The sequence below is a fragment of the Macrosteles quadrilineatus genome, unplaced genomic scaffold (assembly GCF_028750875.1).
Source record: "Macrosteles quadrilineatus isolate MER2022 unplaced genomic scaffold, UCM_ALF_1.0 Scaffold_5__1_contigs__length_97177068, whole genome shotgun sequence".
In the NCBI taxonomy this organism is placed as follows: Eukaryota; Metazoa; Arthropoda; class Insecta; order Hemiptera; family Cicadellidae; genus Macrosteles; species Macrosteles quadrilineatus.
Window position 1 is genome coordinate 38,090,948 of NW_026542598.1, and position 25,496 is coordinate 38,116,443.

Here is a 25,496-nt window from a genome sequence, read left to right on the forward strand (position 1 = left end):
CCATGGACAGATAAAAAATTGCATATATCAATAAAAAGTGTAACTATTAGGATAGATTATCGCAATACAAGGATACCCATGAAATTTATGTGGATCCTCTGAGTCCCAGACTAATATTATATCACTATTACCCATGAATACGCAAACACTTCCGTTTATAACCAAACAGTATACACCAAAGTTCACCCATACCAGTAGTCTTTTACATAGTATAAAAACGCGTTAACCTGCCTGCAACTCATATGAAAATTCCAACGTGTGTGAGAAACAGAACTAAGCAAGAACGGAGTGCAGAGTGGCAACAATGCTCGTGCCAGCTGTGTGAGCGCGTGCGTGCATCAGCAGCTGCAGCATCGTTCAGCATTCAGCGGATTCAGAGACCAGTCGCGGCTCAACCTCCGCGCGAGCATCATCACCAGTAGGATGTGGCGCGTGTGTCGGTGGCTGTGCGTGTGCGTGTGTGTGTGCCTCGCCAGTGTATGTAATTGTCAGAGTGTGTGTCCGTCTCGTTGTCTCTGCTTCAGGACGACGGTCAGATGTATGTTCTTGTCACTGGAGACGGTGCCTGCCATTCCCCAGGACACCACTATACTGTGAGTCGAGAAATAGTAGTTGGAAAGTATGACTTTAGACGGATTTTGAATGGGAGCTGCATTATACCCTGTAAATTTATAGTTGCTTGGTGGATTAAGTGGTTAAAGTGATCGTCTAGTCACAAGGTCGCCGGTTCGATCCTGAAAATGGTCAGAAGTTTTAAATGGTTCAAAACTGTATCCTTGATCCATGTGATGAAAAAGAAATTACCTGGCAAGAGAACCAGTAGATAAAAAGCTATTATTTGATCCACTTAACACTCATCCTTATAATACTCGTCTTTATAATTACTCTCACTACACATCTAATCCAGTTAAAACAAATACATATTCTCAAATGATTTGTACAAACCAATTAAAGGACCATTATCGTTCAAATTTAAATAGTCATTTAATTTTGCTACACATAACTATTTGAAGAAAGTTTTGCCAAAGCATAAGACCTCATACGTTCCCTCATACGAGTTTTTAATATATATGATTTTTTGACATACCAGTACATAAGTAATGTGAAGCATGTTTTTAAGCCATCCCAGACAATTTTTACTCTTTCGACTGTGAAACGACTTAATATATAAATTTCGGAATTTTATCTTAGTGAATTTTTGTAGGTGAATATGAGCCAAGTATGAGTTTAATACTAAGGAAATAAAACTAAAAGTAAAAGATGAAGAATCGGTAATAAGGTAATAAGTCGGTGACAAAATGTTAAGTGCGTTGGTAAAGGATAAACAGGTCTAGTTTCAAAACGATACAAATAGTTAGAAGTACTAAAAATTACTTTTGAAGCGAGACATTGATCATTATAAATTTTATACACACAACTACTAATAGTCCCCATAAAAGTTTTAGATGAAAATACAATGATGAAATTGATCACTTACGAATCAATCACAAATTCGTCATTTATCGTCTTAAAACACACCGTAAGAGTTAACCTATTAAAATGAAACATTGTTTTCGGTAATATTAGATTGGCAATTTTATTATACAAGACCGATATCAATTACTTGGAAATTCTCAAGTAACTACATCAATCAAGCGGATTAAAACAAAAGAACCGCAGTAAAAAATAATTGACCCAGTCAATTAAATAAATACCAAGTATAATAAATAACCTTTTTTCAAAGGGAACAAGTTGTATTATCTATATTCCTCCAAAGGAACTTGTAAGAGAGGGACTTTCAATTTAAATGCAAATTTAAGAATTCTATCTCGTAATAGATGGAGAGTGCGAATCCCTAGAATCCTTTTTAGCTAGAGTTACGTTTTCTTCAGGTTAAAGCGTTGATATTGCCAACTTATCAGAATGATATTGCCTTGTCCATTTATATGTTTTTTTTTATATGGGGGTTGTTTCTATATGGGGGTGTGTTTTGTGGGGGTTGAGCATGTTTATTGAACACCTTTTTTCTCAGGTGCGCATCGCAGGGAAATCTACGCATCTACCCTGTTGGAAAGATATTATAAAATTAATTTAATAGTATATTTCGTACCTAGGGCCGAAAATGAGGTTATGCCGGCTCGAGATAGTTTTTAAATTCAAGACGAAGTCGAGAATTTAAATCGATCGAGAGCTGCAAAACAATTTCGGCCCGTGGTACGAACATTATTTTTCACCACACTACTACTATTCATAATAATAATTAATGCATATTGATAGCATCTGTTAGGCAACGCAACTTTAAGGTTATGTGAAGAAGTGATTTAAGGAATCAGCAAAAAAAAAAAATAAATAAATAAATAAATAATAAACAATTGCTGGCAACGGTGAAAATAAAACAATTCTATTGCAGTGCTATGGATACTGATTGTGTATTATTTAACATCAAGCGAATAGCTGATTTTGTGGCGCTAGGGATGTAAAAACCTGCTCGGTCCCTAATGACGATGACAGCTGGCATGGCCAGCAAAACGTAACTTTCAGCTACCAATTAACGTATGTAAAACATCATACAACATAGTGTGGTGAAAAATAATTAAAATGAGCCTTTTGGGTTGCCATGTTGGTGACGAAATAACAACCAAATATAAACAGAAAATAACAAATGAAAGAAATTGCAATGATATGTTTTATTTACACCGTGGGGTGAAAATAAAGAAGTCTGTACATTACACATTTTTGGTCGAGTTTTCAGACCACTGGACGACCTGTAGTTCCTTTTTATATGATGCATTATTTCGTTCCTGTGTGAGGAATAAGGTGAAAATACGATATTTTGTGGCTAACAAATTTTAAGTCTCAAGTGGTCTGTGTTCCGGTTACAGATTCCAATGGCGCCTTGCCAAGTTGCAGTAGTATTTAAATCTTGGACTTTCTCTCTGAATATCCCTGTTTACGATTGACTGCAAACCAGTTTAACCTTGAGATATCTTATGTTTTTTATAAACATAAATTCGAATTATGGTTTGATATAAGAATGCTTATTTACTAAGATTAATTTTACAGTAAGAAGATAAAGCTCAATAAACCTAATAACTACGGTAGCCTAAAATATAATTAGGTACATCATGATGATTATTTACTAGAATATTTGAACAATCAGAACCGTTTTGCGTTATGGATGAAATTTGATAAACCACTTTAAAAGTAGGCCTATAAGATCTAAGGAAAGTATATATTAACCTGATAATATTAGTTATAATTTCTACTGTTATACATATTTTACTCGGATTTGGTTTATTTTAAATTGAAATATAACGTTAATTACGAAGTAAATTATTCTTGAAAATGATCTATATTCAAATAATCATTCACCGATTCGACTTATAAGCTTTTAAAATTAAACTATTTTATTTCAGTTGAGCGATATCTAAGTTTCTAAAAATTGTACACCATAATGGAAATGTGTAAGACTTTTAAAGTTTAATAATCATTGCTGTATTAGCGAGTTCCTTTTTTAACATCATAACTTACAACTAGAAATAAGTTAGTATTTTGTCCACAATACGACGTTAATGGAGTATTAGGAAACTATACAACAAGTTTTAGGACCTCTCAATATAATAAGGGTCTGAGTAAAAATTACGAACCATAGTCCGCTAGAAATTCCCTTTCGTAAGAACGTCGGAATGTATTTTAAACACACCAGTTTACCAGGCTGTATCCAAGACTAGTTTAGTCAGCCGAGGTGTTACTCTCACTGCTAATGCAATATTCTTGTTTCTCATTTAGCTAATTTAAATTCCTGAGAAATCCCTTGATAGGCTACAATTCGTTTTGATTTTACCACTTTCAGTTTGTCACCTGCAGTCCCGATTTTTGATTCATGTTTTAAATTTAGTTTACATAAAAGGCAGTTTTATAGAAGTATGCTTTCAATAGCCTTTATGATTATATTTATTTAATTTTACACAACTTACATTCCAATGACTATTTTTTTTAATTTAATATAAATAATAATAAGCCTATGATAATGTTTAATGCCAACCAGTAACGGAAAATGGGTAGCCACATTAATTTACATATTAATCCGCTGAAATGAGTATAATTTGTTTTGTAAATCAAGGTTAATTGCGTCAGTATTTCATTTAAATTGGATATTGGATTTGTACACGTAATTTATTTAGTTAATTAATTACATAGTGATTGTTTTGCTTGGCTTTAAATAAATACAAACATTATAACCAGTAAATAGTTATTTTTTTTTTTAATTATATTAATATGCTTTGCTGAATGCAAAACTCTTGTATACATTTCTGAAATAGTACTTAAAATAATCAAACAATGTATATTTCAATTAGTTGATGCTGGAAATAATAGAGGTGCAGAATTTCCCTAGAGTAATTTACATAGTTGCAAACCTTTGTTTTAAAGAGGTTTAATTTGTAGGGTGTGAAATAAAGAGTTAGCAATTTATTGGAGTATATATATATAACACAGTCGTCAAAATTCAATGATATAAATGACTTATTTCTGCCAAAATACGCATATTTCTCAACCAATCCAAGAAGAAAAAATAACTATCACTATAACTATAGAAAAATATATATTAAATTGCACCATACTTTGTTATTTATATTCAACCATGTGACTTGTTTTATAAAAAAAACCTATATCAGGTCCATGTTTTTGTCCTAGGACGCTAGGCACGAACCTGGGATTGTTTTTCACATTACTTCAGACTAGACCTAGGGGCTGCGGCATTATCACTTAGACAAAATCCAATGGTGAGTTGGCGAGATTTGAACCCGGGACCTCTAGGACCGGAATCTTGCGCTCTATCACTAGACCAGCTCGTTCCCCTATATATCTGGTCCATTTAAATGGGATGTCTACTTTCAGATCAAAGTCAATGGTTATAGCTACTGAAAGCGTATTTGCAAAGAGGAGTCTCATGTAAAAAATGCAGTTAGCTGCGAAATTATCCTTCTTTGTCTACTCTGGTGACAAGACGGATATAGCCTTCCTTTGATGTCCCACTCAGCTGGTTTGGGAGTTCAGCTTTTGTAGGGTTAGAGTGTGAATGAGCCTACTCTTCTAAACAACATTGCAAACATCTTGTGGTTGGTAGAAGTACGTTTGAAACGGTGTTATGCCAAAAAATTAATAATTTTGGTCAAAAGATCAAATTAAATAAACAAATCTTATTTTCAAAATTATTTAAGTGCATGTTGACAAAACATCGTCAGTATAAAGGGAAATACAAAACAAAACACGTATGTATAAGAATTATCCATCACATTGTGCGTGGGAGAAATTTATTATAGGAAAAATAAGGGTTTAGTTTAATTTTTGGCAATAAATAGTGTTTTTCTTCATCACATAAACTATGCAGTAAATTAATTTGTAAGTTCTGAGTCCATGAGAGTGTAGAGATGTTTTCATCAAATATTCCTTTGAAATCTAACTTCTTGGAATAGTTTTAAAATATTTATTTCAACATTGATAATTTACTATTATTCCTTCTAACTATAATAAATTGTGAAATTTACCTATACACGTATTTAGCTGGCTAACTAATTATCAATAATCATAAGAAAATAAATTGTTTTATAAAAACCAGTTATTACATGTTTATATTACCTAGACTTGACAAGAAGTATGTTGAATTGTAATTTATTTTTGTAAAAAAAACCACCGACTTCAAAAGCAATCAGGTCAAACGTTGAAATAACTTTCTTATAGTAACTCAAACGAAATGTCTTTTTGCAAAATAATTTATTTAGGGTCCATGGCAACACATCGTTTATTAATCAATATAAAACAGCTGTTCCATGAAGGTCTGTAGCTTCATTTAAATGGTATCATCTATCAGCTGTAGGAATATTGTTATTATTTATTGCCTTTTTTGCACAAATATAAACAACATATGTTGAATATTTGAGGTTTTCAGCGATACAAATATTAATCTTAAAAATAATGTTATATATGGTACCAAAGGGAAACTCTCCTGGTTATTTTGGTGGTGGAACCACGCCGATCGGTAAAAGAATCAAAGAGAAATTGGTGAACATACATAGACAAAACAAACATTGCCACAAACTAATTGAGAACCTCCTCCTTTTGTTGGTAGTACGAGGAAGTCTTTAAAAATGCAATGCACTTCGTGGAATACTACGATGTACAGTGTCGTTACATAATTCATGCTTTATGTTCAAAGCTTCACAAGGGGACATCATGGCTGCATGTAACATGCTTGATGTTATGACGGTTCTATATTGTGCATGTGACAATTGTACTTCCAACTGTTATTGCATACGTCCAAGTAATTTATGTTAAGCTTTGGCCTTTGAATTACAAGCCAAGCTTGGAGAGGAGAGTCAGTTAATTATTTCGATTAACTAAAAACATTACTACTAGACCTACTTGTTACATTACGAACAAACCAGTATTTGGAAATACTATAATGGAACGTTAACATTTATTTCTGTATTCTAATTTCTATGGCTTCCAGGATCTTCATTTTGTTATACTGTAATTTGAACTTGAGTCTGAAATCTTGATATTTGCAAAATTAGTTGCTTGTTTTGTAATGAATTAATGTTCCGCTACTACTGAATTTTCAAGGTTGAAGATTCAGTAATAGCTTTATTAAATGATTATTAAAACATGTAATTGATTTTGGAAAATATCAAGATTTTAGTCTCAAGTTCTAGTTTAATTATGTAGTATTAAATTGAGACTACTCATAAATATGTGAATAAAAATCACAAGTGGTTTGTGTTGTTTAATTCTTATATTTATTATATTTGTTTGGTGAATTAGTCAAAAAATGTATCAAGGAAGTGAATAATTGACTCAAAATGTATTCAAACAAATATTATTGACGCATGTTTTGACTCTGTTAGTTTGATGAGGCTTTTTAAGTTGAGTACACATCATTGTAGCGAAAATAGAAGGACTTAACCATCTATTCATAGTGAATTGTGACATCTTTTTTAAGGTGGATAAATTTGATTTATGATAATTATTTACTATGACATTCACTTTGCGCAAACGGAATAACATGTAACACATACGGATCCCGATTATCCATATACATCCTAAAGTACCCAAGAACTTTTGAGAAAAGTAAAAGTCACGCCCCCATAAACAATATACTTAAAATGTTCGTCATGACGAGAAACCTTGTGCAAAACTATCCATTATTTTATAAATTGCCCTTTAAGGTCGTAATTCCTTTCTAAAGGGACTTTTGTTGAAAATATCTCAGCTGTACTTATTTGTTTGTTATTCTTTAAATTTATTACCTTATTGTAGTGTGATTATTTGTTTGTACCGTTAGCTGATCTGTTTATTTCAGCTTAACTTACCCACACAACAGTTTTATTAATACTTATGAAGTCAAACGGGGTGAGTTACTTTAAGATTATTTTTTCAAGATCTACCTACCCTGCATTAAAACATAAACGTATTGATAAACAATTTATATAAACTTGATTAGTTTGGTAATTTAGTAAATAACCAGCTGTAACCGAATTTACAACTATCTCATGGGGTTTTACTAACGATTTATTAGCTTGACAAATTAGAGTTTAAAGTACATTTTAAAAGACTACCAATTGTGAAAAATCCCTTTACTTGTATCTAGTGAATTCAATTTATAAAGCAAAATCAGGTGTAGCCGAGTCAATTCGCTTGCTCAAAGTGTTTTACGCGATCGGCTAATGCGCTATTCGTGTTTCCCTTTGCAGTGCCTAATCCGAAATACCTGGAATGCCTAAGATCTACCTTCAAAGTGTTATTTGTTTAAAATAATTGAAGATATTTTACTCGTTCATTTTTTCACAGTGCTATGAAGAATAGAAATCTATTCCGAAAACGTAAATCTTCTATTTATTTGTTGTCTCTTAAAAATATGATGGACACGTAAAAGATTTATAACGAATATCTGTTTTAACTGAATTGCTTCTTTATATTGAAGACAACGAATCGAGACAAATATCACTTTAAATGTTTTATGTTGGTGCAAACAGTGTTACTTAAAGGGCGAAATTTAAACTGATAACTTGTATGCCAATTATTGTGAACGCTGAAACCAACTATTATTCTACTAGCAAAGTACCCGTCCTTCGTACGGGGTTGGCGTATAAGTGTAAAATGCTAATTGAAGTTATACTCTAACTTAGCGTTTGCAATAAGGGAGGGTGCAGTTTGATAAAATTTGCTTCTTTAAATTTACGGTATACTTAGTATTACACATCTACCATAGCAATAATGTTCTACCTCTCCACCTAAACAACAGAGAAAAATAAATTATTAAAAATTCGCAAAATATCACAAATTATTCATGCAATTAAAAACATAAACACAAATTTAAACAATCCTACTTTGACAGTTCTCATTGCCTATCACAGTTTTTTGTGGCTGGTTAGTTCAAATTAGCTGTTTCTATAAATGCAAAACAATAATAGTGCTGCACCCTGTTGGTAAATCTTATAACTTTTTAATACTTTTGCATATCATAGAACCAACATTTTTAGTTGAAACAGCTGACTAAGTACTTTAATTCCCTTTAAATATCAATACTCATAAGGATAACATGGGGAACTATAGAACCACTGGGGCGGAGCCCGAAAGGATTTTTGAGATAAATATATGCCTATATGTTAATCGGGAATATGATCCTTCATCATGCCAAATTTCAGCCCAATCCGTCCAGTGGTTAATGCATAATTGAACTTCAAACAAACAAACAAACAAATAAAGAAACACACAAACGTTCACATTTATAATATTAGTAAGATTAAATTAATAATAACTAGAATCTGTACACGTATTTTTCAAAAGTTCCAAACAGATAAAAACTTTTAGCTTTACACAGTATTTGTTTTTTTAATATTGATATGATCCCAAGCTATTTAATTAGTTTCAATGGTCGACTTTTTAATCCTAGATTGAGTGAGATTAATTCACTGAGTTCAGATTTTACTGTGTTTATTTCAAAGTATCAGTTTGGATTTTCAGGGGGTCAAATATTTCTGTACCCGATCTTTTCAAGACGACTACGACCAACCCTACAAATCTTCAAATTCTGCATAAAATAATCTTGCTATCCATCCAAGATTCACTGGCTTTCGGGTTGATTTCTAGTTCCATTTCTCAGCCTAAATGTTCTTAAATACCTTTTGTTTTCACCAATAAACCTTTTATCCCTCCTGTCACTTCACAAGATAAATCTTGCATTAAACAGAAAATTGATGGCCGTCTCCCACAGTTGGCACGACTGCGGTGCAAAATGTAGGTGTCCCGAAGACTTATAACCTCTACAACGCGGCACGCATACATTACCAGGCTTGTGGAACCAATCCGTGATAAGTCTCTGGCTGAATACCTGTTGTCAGAACGAGACAGCTCTATTAGTCATAGCTGCGTTCTTTTCTTCTGAGGTGCTTGGGTGACAAAATAACCTGTCTAAGTGGGCACGCAGTAATGCAGCAGTTCTTGTTGTACAACATTTGTAACATTGTAATTTCTTATGATTTTGTGAATTTTATTCCACACTCATCCTTCAATAATATTTGGGTTGAAATACGCACCTAGGTGGCGGTCCCATCCCAATATAATGAAAATGATAGTCGAACCTCTATAAGAATAATTTCAAGGGGAAGGGGAACAATTCGTATTATCGAGGTGTTCTTAATAAAGAGGATCGTTTTATTGAGGTTTAATACAGCCGTTATTCGTCGGTATAGTATAGTAGTCGTTTAATACTACGTACTATGGAGGTAAAGATCGTGAGACGTTTGTCTTATAGAGGTCACACTCGTTTTGTAGAGGTTTTGTGCTTAGAATATTCTTTGTGAAGAGGTTAATCGGGCCTAGCCCATGTCATAAACTAGTTCGTCTTATGGATGTTTTTAACCTAATTGCTACGTTGTATAGAGTTGTTTTTAGCATTGCCCTTTATGAAAGTTTCAAGGGAGTTTTTAGAAGTACGTCTTATCGAGGAATTTGTTTTACCGAGATTCGTGCTAACGAGGCTTGACCTGTAATGCTATGGAATTGGATAGAAAGAGGCCCAAACTCTTGTATTGTTTGTTTAACTGCCGACCTTTTGATAGGTATAATCTTAATTGGCTTAGTAAAAAACTACATTTGGGTCCAATAACGGTCTCACTGGAGTTGAACTAGCGAACTTCAGAATTTGAGAGGTGAGAAACTGATCCTAAAGTTTTTCGGCGGTTAAGAATTTTTTAGCGATGGTTAAGATGAATTTCTCTTAAAGATGTATTAGTCATGCTGATTTCTTCTCTACCTCTGAGGACTTGGGCGGTAAAATGTCTTGTATAAGTACTTTACGGATTTCGTTCATACGTTAGTAAACAATTGCTTATCCTTAGGCATTAAAACAAAATAAAGCACATACTGTAAAATTTACTCGAAACACAAATTAAAAACCTGTCAACAGTAGTGCCTACGAACGTAAACGGAAATAAAAATACATCCATATTTTAACGGTTTTAAATTCGGATAAAAATCTACACGCTTGATCATAAGTTACTGACTTCAGTCTTTTTATTAGCGAATTTCCTATACAGGGTCTAAGCTATTACCGCAGGTCTTATGTTAAGACCTAGACCCGGGACCGATTTACTTTTTCGTTTTAAGGTTCCCAGAGGCCAAAAACACCATCCGTTCAAATTCATATATATATATATATTTATATATGTGACCGTTAGCGCGATAACTCAAGAAATAATGGTCCGATTTTGATGAAATTTGGTACAAAAGTGCAAACCTTTGTTTCTTAGAACGAGTTCGCGAACCAGCATAATCGAATAATAGGAACGGGGGATTATGGGGTAAACATTTATTTTTATTGATTTCATAATTTATCTCATAACCAGTACAGCAAAAAAAAAAAATAATTTTGTGTATTAAAGCGTTGTTGTATGCCCAACGGGTACGGATATAATAAAAAAATTGTAAATTTAAAATTACCATGTTATTCTTAAGAAATAAATAAACTGTTGTAGTTTGCTTGTTAATCGATATATTTTATTCAAATTTGGCAATTTTGTTTATTTCTTGCTAAGCTGTCAACATAAAAAAAACACACCTCCATATCTTCCTCGTAGCAGCAAACCTAAGTAGATACTTACTAAAATTAATGTTATTTAAATAGGAAATAAGTCTGAAAGTTTTTTGGGAATATTTTAGTAAAAATCCAGCCGGGTAAATGGAAATTTGGTTAGACTTCAGGTTTGCTGCGGCGGGGTATGTTATCACACATGACAGCCATATAACATATGCGCTGTGTTGAATATACGTCAACAATTGAACATGCATATGTACACCACATTTTTACTATTCATAACGGTCTTTTTACTCTCCGAAGATCAATACAGACGCTTTTCAAAGAAAACTTCCTTTTGTCCTTGTAACTAACCGTGAGTGGGCTCTGTCCAAACACAACTTTTCAGGAAACAATAAGCCGTGTTGTAAATACATCTGTGTTTGTGTGTTTGTTTCAGTATCAAAGGCGGCATCTGCGATCCACACAATATGGGCGTATAAGTGCGTTGCGCTCAAATGAACACGGAACAAACGATACTAATCCGTAGACGCAGTCTTCTCATTGTCCTTTCTAGGAAAATATTGAGCCTTTGTGACTAATATGGGTGATAAATACCATTAGATTTAGCCAGTACTTAGGTTTGCTGCTACAGTGAATATAAAAAGTATTTTATTACCATAAGTCAATAGTATATGATGAAATAAATAAATTTGCCAAATTTTATCGACATATACCCATAAACAAGTAAACTACTACAACAGTTTTCATTTTCTCAATAAGAATAACATAGGAATTTTAAATTACACTTTTTTTGCTGCACTTTACTTTACGTCCTACACTCATTCGATTGAAAAATATCGATAGATCGATTATTTCATTCGGCCAGGTTAAGTTTTAACCTAACCAACCAAACTTGATATATCGATATATTCATTCGAATGAGTGTAGGACGTAAACTAAAGTGTAGCCCTATTTTAATTTTATCCATGACCGTTATGCATACAACAGCTCTTCAATATACTACATTATATCTTTTTTAAGCTCTACAGAATGGTTTAGAAAGAAATTGCAAAAATATTTTTTTTGGGTCAAAAAAGGGAAAAATCCCCCATAAACCCCCTTTCTATGGTCCGATCATGCTTTTTCGCGGACCCGTTGGAATAAATGTAGGTTTACATGTTTATACCGAATTTCATTATTCAATTACCTAACAAATTATGATGTTACATAATTAGTATGCTACTGCATTTAATGTATAATAAATAAAGTGAAAATAATATTCAAACTAAATATCTCCGTTTCCTTTCAAATAATATACGTTTTTCGTAATCGCTGTTAAGATGTTGGATTGTCTGTAACCTCTTGGATTACAAATTAAAACTTACCTTCTGAAAATAAAATAAAAAGGGAGTATCATTAATTTACCGACTCTGCTAATCCTAGAAGTATCGAAATAATTAGTAAATACATTAATATAAAAAGTCTCACTTATCACCTAATCCTGTATATAGGTTTGATAAGGAAGTTTATAAACATCCTTGTTTCTCGTCGTCTCCTTCAGCTTCAGGATGTATATATTGCCTTTGATCTAACATGTATCATCACACGCTCGAGGAGTCCGGCTTTTGTAACGGATTACTCGGCTTTGACGCTCTTTGATGTCTCGGTGAGGGAATATAGAATAAAGAGCGTACGTTGCTCTAGTAGTGTAAAACACTCTTAAGAGTTGGAAAATTTCGTTTGTCTTTTAACTGTTAAGGATCAATAAAAGATTTTTTTCCTACGGTCACCCGGCAAAGAATGCTTCCTTGCAAAGATTATAGTACATAAAGCCTTACTTTAGTGCACACCAGTATTCAAACCAGACAACGAAAACGGTGTGCTTTTATGCACGTAATCCGTGTACACTTGAAAATAAGTTGGCAACACTTGACTACGATCAGCTGGTGCAGCGTTTCCATTTCGTTCAACGATTGGATTTAACCTAACCTAAAACATGTTGTATAGTGTTTGAAAGACTAATTATGCCTTATAGTATCTGTAGGAAAAATATAATGTGTAACGCAAGTGCCACTTCGCACACTAGTTACACAAACAACTATTGTCTTTTAACTGTCAAGGATCAATAATAAAATTTGGTTGGGTGTAAAAATATTATAACATTTTTTATTTCCTACTACAGTTAATTATTTAACTTTGCCTGTATAAATAAACTATTTCATTTTATTATTGGAATAAATCAATCTTAATACCGTCAATGGGAGAGCGAGCTGGTCTAGTGGTTAGAGTACGGGACTCCGGTTCCTGGGGTCCCGAGTTCAAATCCCGCCAAATCACCATTGGATTTTATCTAAATGATAATGCCGTAACCCCTAGGTCTAGCCTGAAGTAATGTTAAAAACAATTCCGGGCTCGTACCTAGCGTGGTGGTATAAAACACCGTCAATACTTCGTTAAAACTATTTTCCGTGAAAAACTTGATACATAAAATATAAGTTAAATTTGCTTTTATTTAACTTCTTGATCATCATTATACGGATTATAAAATTTTCAGTAAGTATATAAACATATGTATTTAAGATTTGACGACATTTAACGAATGTAATATTTTAACGTTCCGTTTTTGATAATGACTACGTAGTAGTTGAAACTATAGTCAACGGATACCGACTAAGGAATTGTGGACGTCAAGGCACGTAACCTGTTATATAAACGTCTAACAACACTCTTGAAACATATATTTTCACTTTACTTTTAAGTATCATCATCAGACCCAAAAGGAATCATCCGATCATTACGATTAGGCTAAAAGTATTTAATCGAAATCGATGGTAAGTCCATATTTTATATGTATTTACTGTCTTCTGAATTAACAGTAAGCTTAAATATCCGTTTTAAGAGTTATTATTATTAACACCAATTGAGATTGGGACGTCACCTAGGTGCGTATTTTGACCCGAATAAGAGAGATGATTGTAGAATAATGTGTGATCTGTGTAGCTTTGTTGTTGACTAAGATCAGCTGTTTCATTAGCCATGATCTTTATTTAAAGCCCAATGATCAGGAACAGCTGGGTCCAGTTTCGAATTGTTATTGGACGTATTTTATGAAAATGTAAATTTCGAGTAAGGCTGTTGCGGGACAAACCATATTCTGTACACAGTATTAAGTGTAAACCTTGATGGAATTATTATCAGTCACATTACAGAGAATTTGAACGACAAAAGCTGTACGTGTTCCATCTAGGAGGGGGGGGGGGCACAAAGCCAAACACTGCCACCATAAAAGGCAGGAAACCAGTTGTGACCATATGTGACCCGGTTTGTGTATAAATGAATCACTAAGCCTAAAATGCAATCCCATGTTGCTATTGTGTGAAAAAAGGATGCGACAATTGTGAATTGTTGCGTGAAGGAAATGTGCATTCGACAATAATTCCGGACAAAAACAATCGATTATATAATAATGACGTCACAGCAAACCGCCCAAAGTGAACTTGATGCTTCAATACATTTGGACTTATAATAATTTAGCTTTCTTTCTCTTAGATAACTATAGTATCAGTTAGGGCAGTTTTTTTCTATGAATGCACGATATGGCTACTTGGGCCAACCGCAATGGCATTGTTGCTTTGAATTTATTTGAAAAGCCTACGAAAAAATTAATTCTCCAAATGTTGCGTAGGTACTATAAAAAGGAGTCCATAGTTGTTAATTCAGTAAATAATTAATATTATGCAAGACAATGAACTGCTTATAGCACTTTGTTAGTACACTATTTCTAGTGGTACAAATTGAAAAATCTTACTTTGATACCAAGCCTGGGTCCCTTATAAACACTATAAGCTCCCTTCCCCCATTTCCTTGAGGAATTCACTTAATACTAACAAAATTAACTCAGTATTCTTAATAACGAATAGTATTTGTCTTGTAATTTTGTTTTATTTTAATAACTAATAGGAGAAAACAAATAAAATTTGACATGCTCAGTAATCAATTAGATTAGAACCACTTTGCCTATCGTAGAAGCAAGTCACGTACATACAGAGATAATGTTAAGATACCGACGTTGCTTGCCAGAGGCAATATCCTGCCCCTCAGATATAATGGCAAGGATAACAATATCGTAGTTGGAAATCAAACGTATCTTTACAGTTTATAGAAAATTCTACAATAGTCTATCTCACTTCTTTAAGAGAGTAACATTTCAGCCGATCTTTTAATTAAACTTACAAAACATAACATTTAAAAATAATAAGGTAGATTGAAGGGGAATCTCTAAGGGGTGAAGATCTAGTAAGTTGTAGCATAAACAAGCACATATAGTAAACATTCTTAAGGTTTCCGATGCTTTCGGTTAAAGAGGTCGTCCAGTATGTTGTAAAGGATTTTCCCAGCCAAATTCGAAGTAGGTTCTTAAAGATACGACTGATGTCTTGCGAAGAGTTTCACGCACTCATGCAAGTTTCCAGAAGCGAAACCCTTTTTAAGCCACTGGATATTTTTAGACTGATACCATTATAGGGCCCATTGCAAAGGGAGTCACCTATATAAAAACTACTGTGACACTTAGTAGAAAATCATGGATTCAGATTTGAAACATATTTAAATATTTTGGCAAATTTCTAAAAATAAGTCGAGCTTTAAAGGGGGTCGCGCAAGAGTTCCTCAATTGCACCAAATCCTTAAAGGGTCCCGAAAATGTTCCTTACTTGCGCCAAGCCCAAGCCAGTTGCCAGAGAAGGAATGCCATTGTTTACGTATCATCCTAACCTAACCCACCGTAACCTAACCTGACCTAACTTAACCTAACCTAACCCAACTTACCCTAACCTTGCCTACTCAATTATACAGTCAAAGAGGGCTGCCACTTAGTGCAGTCAATAAACGTATCGAGTGGCTCCCTGGAGTAGTTGGCGCAATTCAGGAATACCCGACTACCTGACTCATGTAATTTGGCACAATTAATGCCATCCCAGAAATGGTATTTAGCAGTGTTACGTTCGTACAAGGGAATTAACTGAGCCTCGAAGTTGTGTCTATGGTTGTTTCACAACAGAGCAACAAACTCTTTGATCTCTATGAATGAGTTACCCTTGAGAGGTTGGCTTTGTCTAGAGTAAAGGAACTCGCCTACTCATCATGACGAAACCTAAAGACAATGACGGTGAAATAATATAAGCCTAAATTAATTTTGAATAGAAACTGGTTTACATAAACTGTATCACTTTGTGAAACTCTAATCATTGATGGTAAGCAGTTCAAAGTAAATCTAGGAACAATACCAAATTATTCATGTATCAAATAAAAAAAAAATTCATTACACTGTAACGAGTTTCTAATAAACTGTTATGTACTATTGTTGTTTAACATACTAGGTCAAATTAAAGCATGCCCTATATACACTATATGTAGTATTAGTATATTTAATACTACTAAAAAATCTTTAGTAGATACTTTAGTTTGACATATAAAGTTAGAATAGTTTAATTGCAAGGGGTTATAGTAAACTAAAATGGAATATACCCTCAATACCGTAACCTTGATGGAACTTTAGGCTCATGCCAATTGACAATTCTTTACGTATTGCGGATCGAAAAGTAAACCTAAAAATTTAAGAGTTTTACTGTAAAAGAGAATATTTCTAGGAAGGATTTGTATTTAGAATTTAATCCTCTAAATGTTTTGATTTCATTTGCCATATCAAGTGTATAACTTTGCTTATAAGTCTCGTTGACGTTTCCTTCTTTTCTATGGTTTACAACTTAAAAGTTGTAAGATTTCACTGCAGTCTGTAGCCTATGCAACATTCGATTCCCACATGGCTAATGTAGTGAAATTATTTAACTTTGGGACTATGCGATATAAGTAAATTATCAAAGCTTAAACATTTCCTCCAGCCCAAGTGTGTTTAGATGGAGTTTTTAAGTAATTTAAGCAAATCCCGACCATCTCAGGTAACAAATAAACCTCTAAGTTTAAAGATTTCCACTCTAGTCTCAAGATTGTCTAGGCAGCCTGTCTGGCCTGTAGCCAATCTTCCACTAGTTCTGTCACATTGACTAATTACTGCCTCCTCCTTCCTTGTTATTTGCATATTCAAACCATTTCCCTTCCCCTAAAACAGAATTATATTTTGTGTGGTCTTTGCTTGGCTTTGTACCAATTAAAATCTCTAATTTATATAGTTGAAAACAAGTAACATAAATCACGTTGTAAGCTTTATGTTTGTTTTATATTTTATAGGTTGTATGTTTGTAATCAACGGCTCGTATTCTGACCTCGTCATTTTGTTAGGACAAGTTGTAAATAAAAATCTCAATTGGTTCCAGAATCGTGAATGCGTTTTTAATATAAGATAAATTTTTCAACCTTGCAATACAGTGGAACCTCGATAACAAGTAGACCTTGATAACAAGTAGACCTTGATAACAAGTAGACCTTGATAACAAGTAGACCTTGATAACAAGTAGACCTTGATAACAAGTAGACCTTGATAACAAGTAGACCTTGATAACAGGTTTTACTTAGTCACTACAATTAGACCTTGATAACAAGTAGACCTCGATAACAAGTAGACCTCGATAAGAAGTCAACTTTGAAAACAGACCTTACTTTAAAATCCCCATGAGAGACTTGCTATCAAAGTTCTTCTACTGAAAGTAAACTAGATATGAATATGACGAAGTATTGGTAACCTTACATAATCTACTTCTTTGATTACATCACTCTAACTAGAGAGGAATATAAAGTATCAGCTTTTATACTCGGTATAACTTAACTATCTATACAAATTGCAAGTGTCTATCGTGATTTTGCTTAAACACGTTTGAAACTATCCAAACTAATTTGGAAAAAATAAAATCCTCACGTGGTTTAAACAGATTGTATACCTTTTTTACTATCACGTCAGGACAAATCCCCTTGTGACTACATCTTAAGTTGATCTGAAGTGAAAGTTTTTATCTCACAAATACAAATAGTGAAGAGCTAAAGAGGACCGGCGGGGAGAGGTTCAAAACCTGCTTCGTCACAAACACTCTGTGGCGCTGGTAGAATGCGGGACCTTGGATTGGGAATCAATGGATTGCTCACAATGGACGAAAAACGAATCGGAATCTGACTCTGGTGAATAATGACGAAAAACGACAAGTGTGGTCGTGGAAGGTTGGTTTAAACGACGCGGCTCTTTTCGTGGTGTCTGAACGTGGGAGACCCCTCATCTCATAATTTGACGATATGTGTGTCAAATTGTGACGCAAAATATACGTCTCTACCCGATCGTATATACAGTACCTTAGTTCAAATCTCACCAGTGGCTAAAGTATATACAGGGTGTCTCAGACCACCCGGCCGGCTTGTATAGCTCCAATATGAAAGCAAATGGAAACCTAATTGCAACTGGAACCCCCTATTTTGACCCCAAGGAATTCAGCTAAATTATTTTTAACCCAAAAAAGCACCCCAAAGGGCAGATTTTGGGGGGTAGGGGTGGTTTTTGGGAAATTTTCAAATGTAAAGGGGGGTCGTGTTATACCTCTTTTTAAAGGTCCTTTAGTCCTGAGTATTTTAGTGGAAAAAGATTTAAATTATCTTCATCCCTATTTACAGGGTGTTCAAAAACGTACAAAAAATAGACCTTTGAACTACTTTTCACTGTAAAGAGGTGGAATTTTGTGGGGGGTTCAAATTTTGATAACACTTTAATTAATAAATGAGCTTTCAAAAACTCTGGTTTCAACCCTTTTGCTATCTTTTTACTTATGTTACGCATTTTCAAACTTTTTGAAGTTTCAAAAGCTGTTATCTCAAAAATTTCAAATGGCAACATGGGTTTCATTACAAACCCCATTGTAGCCCTTGAAATTTGCTATAATTTTTGTATTTAATGTTTTTTGGTATCTTCATTGGTTAAAGAGATATAACGAAATTAGTGTATTTTAATGTTTTATTAAATGGTATTCAAAGTGTTTGCTGTTGTAAATGTACACTTCTAGGTCTCAATTAAAACTAATTATGTTAAAAAAATTAAAATACTACCCAGATTGTTAAACTTGGAGGATTAATAAAGGAAAAAACACAACTTCAAATATTCTTAGTTATTTTACAATTACAAAGTTCTAATAGTGCTTTGAATGAATACTGTCTATAAATGCTACTGGTAAATAAAAAAAATCATCATGAAATCAATGAGCGTGTGCATGAAACTGGTCACGTTTGATTAGATAAATCAAATTATAAGGAACTTACTGGATTTGTACGAGAGGTGAATGCACCTGCGGTAGTAAAACAGCAATACAGTACCATAATAGTGAAGAATTACATGCACTGAGTACTACATGCATAACAAAGTTGGGGTTTGCATGGAACAAAATGGAAGGCAATTTAAGCATTTGTAGAAGTCCATCAGTATGTAGGCTATTAATGCTGATTCAAACAAATTATTCATTCAAAGAACTATTAGAGCCATGGAATTGTAAAATAACTAAGAACATTTGCAGTTGTGTTCTTTCCTTTATCAATCTTCCAAGATCAACAATCTGAGTACTATTTTATTTTTTTAGACAAGATTTGTTTTAATTGAGACCTAGAGGTGTACATTTGCCACAGTAAACACTTTGAATACCATTTAATAAACCATTAAAATACACTAATTTCGTTATATCTCTTTAACCAATGAAGATACCAAAAAACATTAAATACAAAAATTATAGCAAATTTTAAGGGCTACAATGTGGTTTGTAATTAAACCCATGTTGCCATTTGAAATTTTTGAGATATCAGCTTTTGAAACTTCAAAAAGTTTGAAAATGCGTAACATAAGTAAAAAGATAGCAAAAGGGTTGAAACCAGAGTTTTTTGAAAGCTCATTTAGCAATTAAAGTGTTATCAAAATTTGAACCCCCCACAAAATTCCACTTCTTTACAGTGAAAAGTAGTTCAAAGGGCTATTTTTTGTACGTTTTTGAACACCCTGTAAATAGGGATGAAGATAATTTAAATCTTTTTCCACTAAAATACTCAGGACTAAAGGACCTTTAAAAAGAGGTATAACACGACCCCCCTTTACATTTGAAAATTTCCCAAAAACCACACACACCCCCCAAAATCTGCCCTTTGGGGTGCTTTTTTGGGGTTGAAAATAATTTAGCTGAATTCCTTGGGGTCAAAATAGGGGGTTTCAGTTGCAATTAGGTTTCCATTTGCTTTCATATTGGAGCTATACAAGCCGGCCGGGTGGTCTGAGACACCCAGTATAATTAAGAAACTGATGGTTCCAAGCACCCCTCAGGTTCAAGTTTCATCTAACCTAAACATAGAGATCTCTTTCTAGAAGAATTTTATTTTTATCTAAGGAATCTTTTACTCTATAAATCATCCAATATTTCTCATTGTGACCATACAATTATGTTGTTTTCATTACTAATCAATAAAATAATTTTCTTATCGTGAATCACGCATGCACTACTATGGCACCTCGTAGAAATGTTGTACCGTCAATGAACCGTTTCTCGTCTAGCAAGCAGGGTTCCGAACCTAAAAGTTCTCTTTCAAATTGAAGTGCAATATACCAAGTAGTTGGAAAAATCCTCTTCGATCCTGGGATTGTGATGAGTTGTCACATACATATCTACAATGAAAACTTGTACAAGAAAACATTTAACAAATGTAAGCCCAAATTGTATATACTGAAATGTATACGCGTAGGGTGGCTGACAGAAAATGAGTCATGCCTATTCTCAGCCCCTGCGGGGGGGGGGAGGGTGAAGAGGATATTTTCCCAACTACTTGGTATACTTATGCTTAAAAATGAACCCTTAGGTTCGAAACGTGTTAGTTAGATGAAAACCGGATCATTGAACATGTATTAACCTTTTTCCTACTAAAACACTTGATCGGAGGCTAAGCATGTTTAAAATAATAATGGATCTAGAATTAGATAATCGCATTAGGAACCTTATCCAATTATGTATAAATTCTATTAAACAAGTCTAGACCAAACAAAAACTGCAGATGACATATAATAATAATGTAACACAAAGCCAGAAATATGGCTAGCCAACAAAGCTATCACTATGTACAGATAATCTAAATAGTTTTGTACATGACTGTACAATAGAGCTTTGCACATAACATGTATGACGATATGCTGCACAGAACATGCGGCAGACACAAGCGCATCCTTTATCTAGTTTGATGCAAATAATTAATATGCATGTATAAAGTCGTTGCATATCTTATACTGTGTGAGTTATTTTAATTTAATAAATTCATATGTTTAACATTTGATTGTTCCACAATGGGGGGGGGGGGTTTCTTTATCCCTTTTTATGTAATAACTACATCCACTAAGGGTTCCAGCCCAGCAACATTTTACACGCTACTTGAAGAAAGTCATGTTATCAAATAGCTAAAATCCGTCCGAAAGTGAATGTAAAATATTTTTTTACAACTTTTTTTAAAACTTTTCTAAACCAACCTAAATGGGTATTGTACTTAATAGATTTTTGTCAACAAGGTTTGAACCCTATAATTACGGGTACCCTCGTTTAATTATAAGGCTCTTTTCGAGGTGCAGGCTTCCTAGTTTGTACACAAAAATGTCTGTAAAGCACTAGTAATAAATTGTTTTAAGTACAAAATACTGTAGTTACGTTATGTCAAAGGCAAGATTGCCTAGTGTAACCAGAGTGAGGTTGTTTGTCCTAAGTTCACCGCTCGCCTGGCTAATGTGATATCCCTGTTACTATTTAAACACAGCAAATACCTTGGCAACGTGAGATCCACAAACTAAATAGTTTCATGTTTCAGTCATTTGAATGGATTACCACATGGATTATGTTTATTTTGTAACTTAACTACTAGTTGTATTTTAAACACAGCCACGTTAATGATGGTGTATTATATTAAAGTAAAAAAGTGGTAAGAGTTAAGTAAATATTGGTAAATGCAACAAAATTAGTAAATAATTAAATAATCATACACGTTGTACTAATGGGACGAAAAGATCATTTGTAGTTTTAAGTCTTACAAGTAATTTACTAAAAAGACTACTAATTTAAGAAACAACTCAAAAGGAACACATTTACTTCAGAGCCAGAATTGTAGGCCTACATCAAATGAATGTGAGATAAAGAAGATTTTCAAGCAATATATTTACTAGCCTATAAACTTAAAAACTAATGTAAAAGTTGACGAAATCGGTAAGCTGTTTTCAAATGTTTAATAGTGAGGTCTACATTTGCAAACATTTATGTAATTAAATTTTGTATTTTAATACTGATTATGTATTTTTTTGCTTGCAGGTAAGTCTAGCTCTTCGCACTCTATGCAGTAAGTAGGATTATAATTAAGAACTAATTTAGTTCCAACGTTAAAACTTTGCTAGAGAAAGTACCTTTAACGACGAGAAAAATATTTGGATAAATGAATGAATTGTTCTTGATTAATTACAGTAATAGACTCTAGTCAATACTCAAACATCCAACAAAACATCAATATATACAGGGTGATTGAAAAGTCTGGGTACGGCTTAATATTTTAAAATATAATGCAGATTGAGCTACAATACTTGGTACAAAGTTACAGGGCATAAAACTCTATTTTAATACATATTCAGTGATCCAATAACTCTTCAGGGGGACGGCCCACAAGGAGTCGGAAGAACATCTTAAATGGAAGCATAGGTCAATATGCACATCAAATTAAAGGTCTTCACTAGTAGATTACGATGCCGTAAATTCAAGCTCAAAAGAATGCCTGAGTAAAAAATGACAGTCGTTCAAAGATTCAAAATGGCGGATTCAAGAAATCTTTGAACATCTGCCATTTTGTGCAGGATCAACCTTTTGAAGTCCTCCAACTATCCAAGTGGCAGACACCACCAAACATCTTGGACTCATTCTAGATAACGACCTTCGTTGGAATGCGCACATCAATTCCCTTTGCCAGCGGCTCAGCTCATCGCTATTTGCGTTGAGACGTCTCTACAAAGTTACCTCTCCAGCCACAGCACGTGTAGCTTACCATGCACTTTTTGAGACGCTCTTCAGGTATGGAATAGTGCTTTGGGGGAAATCTTCCAAGCAGAATGTCCAGCGTGTCCTGAAATTGCAAAAGCGTGCCATGAGAATTCTTGGTGGCCTCCAGCAAGACGATAGCTGCAGGGATGTCTTCAGAATGCTGAAAATTCCAACTGTAATCGCCATATACATCTCTGAGGTCGTAAATTTTGCCCTCAACCAAGGCACTCCTAGAAATGCAAATATACACCTGCATTACACAAGGAACGCTGCAAATTTCAACTTGCCCCCACACAGAACTGCCAGATATGCGAAGAAGCCATCTTACGCAGGAGCCAGGCTCTACAATCTTCTTCCGGCAACAATCAAGACCGGCAATGCAACGACCTTGAAAAAAAGACTACTTACCTGGCTGATAGATAATCCCATCTACACCATGGAAGAGTTCTACACCCTCTGCGAAAAAGACTGATGAAATCAATTTTTGTTTTCTTCTTCTCTTTGTAACATGTATAATTCCAGATTTGTTTTATTGTTGACACCATTTCTAAGCTCTACGCCTATGGAATAAATATTCTCTCTCTCTCTCTCTCTTACGGTTTGCTTTACGGTTTACGGTATTTTACCAAAAAAGACCTTTAATAGCATATTGACCTATGCTTCCATTTAACATTTTCTTCCGACTCCTTGTGGGCCGTCCCCCTGAAGAGTCTTTGGATCACTGAATATGTGTTAAAATAGAGTTTTATGCCCTGTAACTTTGTACCAAGTATTGTAGCTCAATCTGCATTATATTTTAAAATATTAAGCCGTACCCAGACTTTTCAATCACCCTGTATAACATTACATTAAAAAGACGTCTATATTTTACCAACAATAATTATGTTTCATTATGATTGAATATTTGGTAGATTAAAAATATAACTTCTATGTAGTTTGCTATATCTCTAGCGGATTTGGGATTAATTTAACATATTGATTAATATTCACGTTTAATCCGTTCTATCATAATCGTAATTGCTTTCTGCGTCTTAAATTTGCCCACAATCAGTAATAATTGTAACTGAAAAAGTAATTACTAATACATTGACTATTTTATATAATTTAAATATCAAAGTTTGTATTAAAGTTCTTATAATTTTGTTTAACTATGAATATTTTTTTGTCCATTTTAAACTGACCCCACAATAATAAATTTAATATACAGATACAATATGTATGTAAATATAATTAGTTACTATTTAAACAAATACATAAATAAATGAATAAATATTAAATTTATACTCTGTAGGGTAATAAATAAAAGCTTTTCACCAGAACCTGACCTGACCTTTGACTTCCACTTTCGGTCTAGACACCGGAACAGGAAGGACACATTAGGAAGTGTTTCCACAGAGTAATCCAAAATGTCTGTTGTAGATCTGTACTCGGTAAATTTTGTAGTTTCATCAGACTGCAACATTTTGTTTTAAAATTTGTAGTTTTTCAGTATATTTCGATTATTTTTAATTTTGCAATGAGCAACTGATTCAATTAACCGAAAAATTCGTTTCTGAATTTGGCTATGTTATAAATCAAGTAGTAGCCCATCTGCTGTTGGACGTTTTTGTAAGGTTTGTAACCAATATCAAGTTAAGATGAGGTGTAAACAAATATAACAATTGATTGATAATAGAGTTAATGAGTTTCGTTTAACTATGTCATTATGAGGGTCATATATCTTCATTTTGCATCAAAAATAGAATATTTCAAAGCGAAGACATATCAACATATGATACATTATATAGCCGGTTCTTTTAGAGGCTTGCTGTCTAAGTATGTAAGTAAATAAACATTTTAATTGTTTTATATGACATAACTAAACTAAATACCTTATTATGGTTGTAATAAATCAGAAACACTAATATACATATTAAATTTGTTCAACTAAACAAGAAAAAATGTATTCTCGCAAAACTTTTTGTATTCATATTTTATTTTGAAATATTATGCCTGGTCTTAAGCAACATGTTATTCATACTTATTTGTTTGTGGCCCTTTTATAAACGGATACCGCACTTAGGGGGAAAATACAATGTTAGGATTTTTAAATACAAAACCTCATCCTTAATGACATATATTTCATAGTAAATGTGTACTAGTTATTCATCAAATTATTGTTTTTTAGCCATATTTTTCCGCGTAAACATCACATTATGATAATTCCATAAACAAAAGTTTTTTGCAACTGAAAGAAAAGTTATCGCTAAATTCCACAAAGTTATTCTGTAACATTTACCAGTTATTTTGTGACCAAACCAGCTCAAAAATCAAGAGACAAGTTTCCTTTATCACGTGACCAGTAAGAGCTGGAGATATGCTTTATGTACACTCGCCATAGCTTGACAAGTTTATGATCTTACGATTAACAACAGCTG

The 25,496-nt window shown here is 33.6% G+C and overlaps 1 protein-coding gene across 3 annotated transcripts in view; it reads left to right on the forward strand.

Moving 5' to 3' along the window:
- The first annotated feature begins 405 nt into the window (after window positions 1-405).
- LOC128993982 (peroxidasin-like) overlaps window positions 406-25,496 on the forward strand; it is a 249,266-nt gene continuing 224,175 nt past the window's right edge. For all 3 annotated transcript variants that reach the window (XM_054418140.1, XM_054418142.1, XM_054418143.1), the window contains exon 1: window positions 406-593. In XM_054418140.1, the coding sequence (XP_054274115.1) occupies window positions 424-593 (170 nt within the window). In that variant the 5' untranslated portion in view covers window positions 406-423. The remainder of the gene's footprint in view (window positions 594-25,496) is intronic.